Source organism: Salvia miltiorrhiza, chromosome 4, assembly GCF_028751815.1.
Source record: "Salvia miltiorrhiza cultivar Shanhuang (shh) chromosome 4, IMPLAD_Smil_shh, whole genome shotgun sequence".
Lineage (NCBI taxonomy): Eukaryota > Viridiplantae > Streptophyta > Magnoliopsida > Lamiales > Lamiaceae > Salvia > Salvia miltiorrhiza.
Genome location: NC_080390.1, coordinates 19,189,646 through 19,198,365, shown reverse-complemented (window position 1 = coordinate 19,198,365; position 8,720 = coordinate 19,189,646). Strand labels below are relative to the sequence as shown.

The 8,720-nt window shown below is 37.5% G+C and overlaps 1 protein-coding gene across 1 annotated transcript; it reads right to left on the bottom strand.

Annotated features, from left to right (window-relative positions):
- Positions 1–2,192: 2,192 nt before the first annotated feature.
- On the bottom strand, positions 2,193–7,581 carry LOC131023695 (NADPH-dependent pterin aldehyde reductase). Its single transcript, XM_057953263.1, has 5 exons — positions 7,263–7,581; positions 7,078–7,147; positions 5,743–5,936; positions 5,050–5,222; positions 2,193–2,461 (listed from the first exon to the last, which is right to left on the bottom strand). Exons 1-5 carry the CDS (start codon positions 7,524–7,526, stop codon positions 2,392–2,394), a joined length of 771 nt encoding a protein of 256 aa, XP_057809246.1. The 5' UTR covers positions 7,527–7,581; the 3' UTR covers positions 2,193–2,391.
- Between the last annotated feature and the right edge of the window lie 1,139 nt (positions 7,582–8,720).

Genomic DNA, 8,720 nt, shown 5'->3' with positions numbered 1-8,720 from the left:
TCTCTCCCTCTCTTCCTCGACTCTATGTCAAACTCATTATTCCTATTTTTCTTAATAGGACAGTCAAACTCTGATAACTCGGTATCCGGAAATTCTATTCCCGGTGGTCGAAAGTAAAATAAAATCTTAACTCAATTCAATCAGCATCTTTAGCTCGACTCGTTTCTCAAATCTCATCATTCCAATTCCATCATTGGCTTGTCCACACATAACTCATAATCTGACATCTCGACATCTCAGTATTCTCAATAGTGTTTAACACTATTTCCCAACATAAGGGAAAAGTACGGGGTGTTACAATAGTAGAACAAATTAGAGGCTCAAGAGTAATGCTACCACTGAATGGAGAAGAAACATTTGCAGGTCCAGAAGAATCCCCAATATTCTGATATGATACAGAAGATATAGCAATAGTGTTAGCAGCCTGAAACTGGCTTTGTAAAAATGAGATCATCTGTGCCATTTCAGTAGCTATCATAACATTGCTGCCTCTAGACAAAACAGCAGGATCACGTGCACTCATCTGATTGATAGATCTAGCATTATTCTCCATTTGAAATACCCTGAGATATACCTCTACTTCGCCTATAGCTAGGTGGATATCCAATGATTTCAAAACACTTGTCAACAGTGTGGTTAGTTTAACCACATTTAGTGCACAAATATTTTCCTTTATTTTCTCTCTCTCTAGCATAACTAGCGGCATTGATCATCGATCCAACGGTTTCATTGCCAAATTGAGGTAATTGAGGAACAAAATCTATTGATCTCTGAAGCTCCTCTTGCAAAACCAGGACAAATATATTTGACAAAGAAGGAAAATGTGTCATAGATATTATTAGAGATCGAATTTGAGAAAATGATGAATTCAAACCGATGAGAAATTGCATGGAACACACCTACATTTGAAACTCACTCCATTTTCGCAAGCTATGACAGCGGCAAGTATCACAAACACACCACCGTGACGGCTGTAAATCTCTACACTCATCCCAAAGAACTCTAAATTTTGTGAAGTAGGCTCCTACATCATTGGAGCTTTGCTTCAAAGTAAGAATTTGCTATTTTAGCTGACAAATTCAAGCTAAATTGCCCTGCGATAACCAATCCTTAAGATCGTTCCAAATAAGAGAAGCATCATCAATATACATAATGCTTGAATTAATCTCTGGTACAACCGAATTCCGAAGCCAAGAGACCACCATACTATTGCAGCGAAGCCATTACAGATAGAGTAAATCAGAAGGATGAGGTCGATCAATAGATCCATTAACAAAAGTTAATTTGTTCTTTGCCGTAAGAGCTATAATCATCAAACGGTTCCAATTTGTGAAGTTAGATCCGTTCAACTGTTGAGTAACAAGTTGAACTCCCGGTTATCGATGCTAGGAAGATAGTAGGGACTGGATGGATCCTCGTATGGAGGTGGAGTGTAGAGTGGTTTGGTTTGAGGTGCCATTGAAGATGGGGAAGGAGATCAATTGAAGTATTTTGCTTTGGATACCATATTGAAAAACAGAAAGAGTTGGAAAAGGGGAATTTTATTATTCAACATCACAAAATGAAGAATACAACACCTATTCCCTTTTATACTGATCTAGTACACGAGAGAGGTGTGTGAGCCAACTCACACACAAGCGTCTAACCAAACGCAAAGAAGCTAACTAATCTGATAGTGACTGCATGCATGCTGCATGCAATTTATTTAAAAACTTTTCCCAAGACAATAACTTTTCAAGTTACCCAAATGAATCATCTTCTCGCCTTATTTTCCCAACTTGAGCAGAACATTCGAACGATTTAAAACTATGTAGACCAAACAGAATTGAACCAAACTGTATATGCAAATCGAATCGAAACCTTCGATTTGATTAAATTTGGGTCAAATTGATTCATTTGGGCACTGTTCTAAAACAGGGGGAATTGTGATGGGTTTTTGCGGCGAGGTTGGGGGTGGGGGATGGCGACTGTTTTGAAACTTTATTTTTCTTCTTTTTGGGGAGGGAGGGGTTCGGGCTGGGGAGTGATTCGCGATCCATGAGAACTCACATTCCTAATTCAACCTAAGAGATTAAAATCACCAACATTTACGTACAAAACCAAACCAAATCGAACCGAATTTATAGAAATTTGATTTGGATTTTCAGAACTAAATCGGTTTTGCTCACCCGCAAAAGAAGAAAGTCAGGCAATTTCGAGATCAAAGAGAATATTGAAACCATAAAAAACACTACATTTTTCTTTCTCCAGTCCTAGAGAAACTAAAATGCACTCAGCGGAAATAAATTTTCTCAGGGCACTAGCCTACACACAAATTATCTATTACCTTTATTAAAACTACAAAACAAGATGAATTTTACTCTTCATACACCTAGCATACATGTCCTCGTATCACACGGTGAGCGGTGCACCATTGTCAGCCGTTGTAAGGTGGAGAATCAGAGTAGCTGCCCTAGGTGCCCTGCCAAATCAAACAGCAAAAGACGTTAATACAACAGATCGATATCCATTACAACTTGCAACTGTTTTTAAGCCCAGCGAAGAAAAGGGACATTTAAGGAAACCAAAATTCAGATCAAATCAGTGAAACAAAGAAAGACAGTAGTGGTAGCCCCAATGGATCTTGACAGCCAATAAATTTTGACCATAATCACTTAATTCCTCTGTGAACTACCTGGCAGTACAAGTAAGTTTTAAAAATTGCTCTTCACTTCCCCTAACTGATACAGACTATAGTTAAGAGCCAATAGAGAGAAACAGAAAGATAGTACTTTAGGCCGATTGCAATAGAAAAATAAACCATTAATTACATAGATGTAAATTAGGCAAGAAAATAATCTTGCCAATCCGAAATCCATTTTTCATGCTTATTAGACCTGATTATTGATCTAATTCCTACAGATTATTCTCCACACAGATGAATTAACTAGTTGGTGCCTTGTGTATCTCTACCAATATCTCTCAAAGGATCCTTCCCTACTGCCTTTCCGAAGCCGATTCACATATCAAGTAATTGCATTGATCAATGTCTGGTAGAGAGAATATAAAGATGGAGGCTTCAGATGTTTAATGTTTTAAAAAACGAAAAAAAACACCGCTTCAAGGCGGTTCGGCAGAATCCCGTTCCTCATGCGCCGTTTACCCCCCTCCCCCCTGAACGTATGCCTCCGCCTTGCCGAGGCGGTGAGGTGGTGTGAGGCGCTGCGAGGCTCCGCGTCAAACCCTAGTTATGTTTTCTGATTTTCTGAACTTAATTAAACTGGGCTTCAGGGCATTAGGTGCGAAAATAGATGGGCGTAGTTAAATTGAACCCTAATTTAAATGGACACTTATAATTCAAGTGTAATTAACATATTAAAATAAAAATAAAAGGTCAAAAGGTTTTAAAAATAGAAAAACCTAGCAGCAACTAGTGTCAACTCTCTGTGCTCCTCTCTTTTTCATCTATGCGCTCCTCTCTTCTTCATCTAGTCGACTTTAATTTAAGATTTTAAACACTTAATAGCAGTTATGAACTTATGTGTTTTGAATTATTTGCCATGTTTTTAGAAACAATCCACCCAAATGGCCATAATGAAGAATGAAAATCAAATTTTGTCCACCATTTGAAAAAACACAAATTTTGGCCATTTTTATTGATTTGGACGCTTTTGCCCTTAATGAGGCGGACTGGGTAGGATCAGACACGCGGGTCGCGTGCCGGGTCGGGTTAGGCACTTATGGCACTATTAGTGCCATAAGTGCCAAGATGGCACTTATGGCACTAATAGTGCCATAAGTGCCATAAGTGCACACTTCCCCCTAGGGTTTAGATATTCCATTTAGGGTTTAGATTATTCATTTGGGGTTTAGATGTTCCATTTAGGGTTTAGATTATCCATTTAGGGTTTAGATGTTCCATTTAGGGTTTAAATGATGTTGTTGTTTCTGTATTTGTGCTGATGACCATTTTACTTAGTTTTATTTTGAATTTCGTTGGCACTTATGGCACTAATAGTGCCATAAGTGCCAAAATGACTATTTTACTTGGTTTTATTTTGGATTTTCGATGGCACTTATGGCACTATTAGTGCCATAAGTGCCATCTTGGCACTTATGGCACTAATAGTGCCATAAGTGCCTAACCCGACCCGGCACGCGACCCGCGTGTCTGACCCTACCCAGTCCGCCCAATTAAGGGCAAAAGCGTCCCAAAGCTATAAAAATGGCCAAAATTTGTGTTTTTTCAATGTGTGACCATAAATTGTGTTTTATGCTTCATTTTGGCTACTTCAAAATTTTACTCATGTTTTTATGTATTTTGGAATATTTGCTATGTTTTTATGTTTTTTATGACATTAGGTATAATTTATGTGTTTTTTTACGAATTCCGTTTTTTTTATTCCGCCTCACTCCATTTCGAAACTTATGCATTGTGAAGCAGAAGAAAAACGTTTCACCTTACAAAACGTACTTTAAAACATTGCAGATGTTACTTACCTAACTACCTAAATTACTTCCATAACCTACCAGAGAATAATGGAAGCATGGCTAAGTCACCCCATTGACACCAAACTTATGCTACCAATGCCAAAACCCTTCTCCCACATCACTCTTCCAATCACTCCACTAGTGTGTGGAATCACTGATCCCCATCCATCCTAACCTCCCATGGTTTCTAATAAAATGAACCAGCATAGTACCCTCAATGGTTTCTTATGTTGCCTCGAAAACTTCTTAACACAGATAAAATAGATAATGCTCATAGGGTTTTTCCCTTAAACATAGAGAATGCATAGTTTTATAAGACACCTTATGCCATGAGGATGCAACAGGTTATTATCTTGACAATATAAAATGGGAACTTGCATGAGCATTTTGAACAAAAAAGTGTTTTAGAATTGAAAAGGAAAGAAATGTGGTCATTAAGCAAGGGAAACCACAAAGATAATAAAGCATATGTTCTTGGCCATACTTAAGCCATATATATAATAACAGAAGAAATTCACAAAATATAAGATTACAATAGATGCACCGAGAGAGAGAGAGAGAGAGAGAGAGAGAGAGTACCATGATTCAGGTGTCGGGTATAGAGAAGCTGAAGTGCCAAAACATGATTGAAGCATCTCGGTGTTAATTACACCAGGATTGAGCGCAACAACAGCAATTCCAGGAGGCAGCTCCTTCGCAACTGACCTTGTCAAACCCTCTACTGCCCACTTTGAAGCACAATAAGGAGCCACCTATTTTTCATAAAGTCTCACCCCATAAGTAACATTGTCCAATTTACAGGTTGGGGGTCTGCCTAACCCCTCACCCTTCGGGGTGTTGGTTAAAAAAAAAAAAAAGTAACATTGTCCAAAACAGAGGACCTTACAATCTAGGAACTTAGGGGTTGAGATTTAGAGCTCAAATCTTGGTCATCATACATTTATTTGATACAGATCGACTTAATGAAATTAATGACTTAAACTAAGAAATGCTCAACATGCGTATCATTTAGAATGCCTACCTGATCATGTGGTTTTTCAGGTGAAGTTCATTGACGTGGAATAAGTTATAAAATAGGATTCAACAACACATTAAAGCATAACAATGTAGCAACTATCCTTTAATTAGTTATGTAGTCAGCCACTACGAGTTAACAACTGAAGTAGCACCTATATTCACACGCCGAATAAAAAAATGTAGTACATACACATGTATATAAGGCCTGCAAATATAAGATCATGGGGAAAATACACATACAGTAGCCTATATTACCTGTGCAGCAGCAGATCTTCCCCATCCAGATGACATGTTGACAATTATCCCATGCTTATTCTCGATCATAATTGGAATGAAGTTGCGTAGTACATTTGTGGTACCCTTGATGTTCGTATCAATGACAGTGTCAAATTCATCTTCTGGAACCTCCCATATTTTATTGTTCCTATTTATCGTCCCAGCATTGTTCACTAGAAAAAATTCATGTATTGATCCACATAATTTAGAAATACAGGAACCACATAAAAAAACTACATGGGTTCACATCCAACTGAATACAAGACCAACACTAGTGAAGAATTAAAGTAATGTTGTGTCAATTACTTCTCACATGAAGCAATATAGATTTATTAGGAGTATGTACACCTTATATACCGAGAGGAATTTGTGAATAAAAGAAACCACATGAATTGACATCAAGCAAAACCAGAAAAAGGTGCTACTCAAACAATTATAATTCTCTGGACACACCACTCACAGAAAACCAAAAAAAAAAAAGTACAAAAAAAAAAAAGAAACAGCTTAGCAGAGATTACAAGCATAAATCTGAGAAGTTAAGTTCTTGATGCATCTATTTTGTTGTTCACCTTTGGACAGTACTAGAATCATTTACCAGGGAGTGGCCTGAACTGTTATGAGTTATGACAATAATGTTTTTCCTTGAAGCCATCACCGTGCCTAAACTCAAGTACAAAGATATAGAAGCCCTTCCAAACAAATCTAGATTGTTTGTTTTCTAATACAGTCTAATGAAGATTACACTTAAAAGTGCTGCTGGATAATAAATTGTGATTCCTCTCTGATATACTGTATCTAAAAGGCTTTGCAGGCATGTCCCACTCACTCAACTGATCTATCACAGTTCAAAATTACATTTAAGCCATCTCCGATACGTCCTAACTGAACTCTGAAGTGTTATATCTAAGGCATGCTTACAACTTGCAGATAAACTATTTGTGTTTTACACAACAAAAACATGACATTTCAATAGCATTCTGCAAAATGCTATATCTCTACCAGAAGAGATTGCACAAGGTTACCCACCTCGACATGCTGCCAACAAACATCAGCTCCATGATAATATTCCGGCTACATTACAAAAAATGACAGAACAATCACATGACACAAAATAAAAAGAAACTCGTCCAGGAACAAAAAATGTCCATAGTTTGTAGCCAAAAATATCTCAAAAAGAGAACCATTTCCACAAAAAAACTACTCAAAGAATGTCCTCCAAAATACTTCTCTTTGAACCACAAAATAACTATCTGAACCAACAAAAACGAAGAATATTTCGGACGCAATAATAAAACCGTTAGTGCCTCATCGTACCAATAATATCAGGTACAGCCTTCTTCGCCACCACGGCACGCGCCAACTCCTCAACACTACGATTAGACCTCTAATTAACAGCAAATATAGAAAAAAAAAAACAAAAAAAAAAAAAGAAGTAAACGATCACAGCAGATAATAAAATTAGAAAAATGAATGAGAAGCATTTTTAGTGAAGGAATTACCACGTCAACATTCATGCAGATGTGCTTGTCAGCGTTGCTCTTGCCGTCCGAGGCGGAGGCTAGCTCGGACTGGAGAGCTGAAAGCTTTTCCGGCGAGCGGGAGCAGCCGATTACGGTGTGGCCGCGCTTGGCCAATTCCAGTGCTAGGGCTTTACCGAGGCCGCGGCTCACCCCCGTAATCAGCACTTTCTTGAGATTAATGGGAGCGGCGCCTGCAACGATGTTCATGGCGTTCGCGGCGGGCGGCGGTAGAGGTGTGCTCATGCCTCTTCAAGCGGTAGCAGAAAAGAGGATTAAATGTTTTGGTTGCCCACATCAAATAATAAATAAATACTTTGTCGCCCGCCCTTAAAAAAAATAACACGAATTTTAATAAAAACAATGAAATGCATTTTTAAAATATATATCATATATCGAAGTCTTATAATAGATCCCTAGGTCCAATTCTTGACCACACATTTATGACATGTGGCGCATCAAGATGGTGACACGTGGCAAGGAGCTTTCAAGCATTCCAAGGTAAAATCTGGAGGGATAAAATTGAAATATAATTTTCGGAATTAATAATTAAAAAAAAATTGATTTTCACAAAATAGATATATTTTAGATGCATAAAGTCTCACACGAAGATGCATAAAGTTTTCACATGAAATGCATAACTTTGAACAAAAAAATGCATTTGATTTTTACAGTTTTGGTATTTTCACCACCTCATCCCACACCACCCCCCAACCCACCCCACACCACCCCCCAACCATCCCCATTACCACCCCCCAAAAATAGGCATGTTTCACATGCATATAAAATCAAACAAAAATGCATAAAGTTTTCACATAAAAATGCATTAAATTATACAAAAAATGCATTTCATTATAATAAATCAGGTATTTTCGCCACCCCACCCCCCACCCCCCCAAATTTTTTTTTTCAAAAACTGATTTTCTGATTGCTGACCCACCCCACCCCCCCAAATTTTTTTTTTCAAAAACTGATTTTCTGATTGCTGACCCACCCCCCACCCCCCAAAAAAAACTTATGTGTAGTTAATATTTTATGCATTTTCATGTAATAATATATGCATTTTATTGTTCTTGATTATGCATTCTTCTTTTTTATATACACATAGTAATATTTTATTTTAGGGTATAGGGTTTTGGGTTTAGTGTTTAGGTTTTTAGTGTTTAGGTTTTTAGTGTTTAGGGTTTAGTTTTTAGGGTTTAGTGTGTAGTGTTTTAGTGTTTAGGGTTTAGTGTTTAGGGTTTAGTTTTTAGGGTTTAGAGTATAGGGTTTAGGGTTTAGTGTTTAGGATTTAGTGTTTAGATTTTTAGTGTTTAGGGTTTAGGGTATAGGGTTTAGTGTGTAGTGTTTTAGTGTTTAGGGTTTAGTGTTTAGGGTTTAGTTTTTAGGGTTTAGTGTTTAGTATTTATTTTAGGGTTTGGGTTTTAGTATTTAGGGTTT

Excerpts from the sequence above, each read along its gene's own strand:
- LOC131023695 (XM_057953263.1), bottom strand. The coding sequence starts at position 7,526 with ATGAGCACACCTCTACCGCCGCCCGCCGCGAACGCCATGAACATCGTT. Across the intron at positions 5,937-7,077 it reads GGCTGTACCTGATATTATTG|TGAACAATGCTGGGACGATA; the intron begins GTACGATGAGGC and ends AATTTTTTCTAG. Across the intron at positions 2,462-5,049 it reads TACCCGACACCTGAATCATG|GGCACCTAGGGCAGCTACTC; the intron begins GTACTCTCTCTC and ends TTGATTTGGCAG.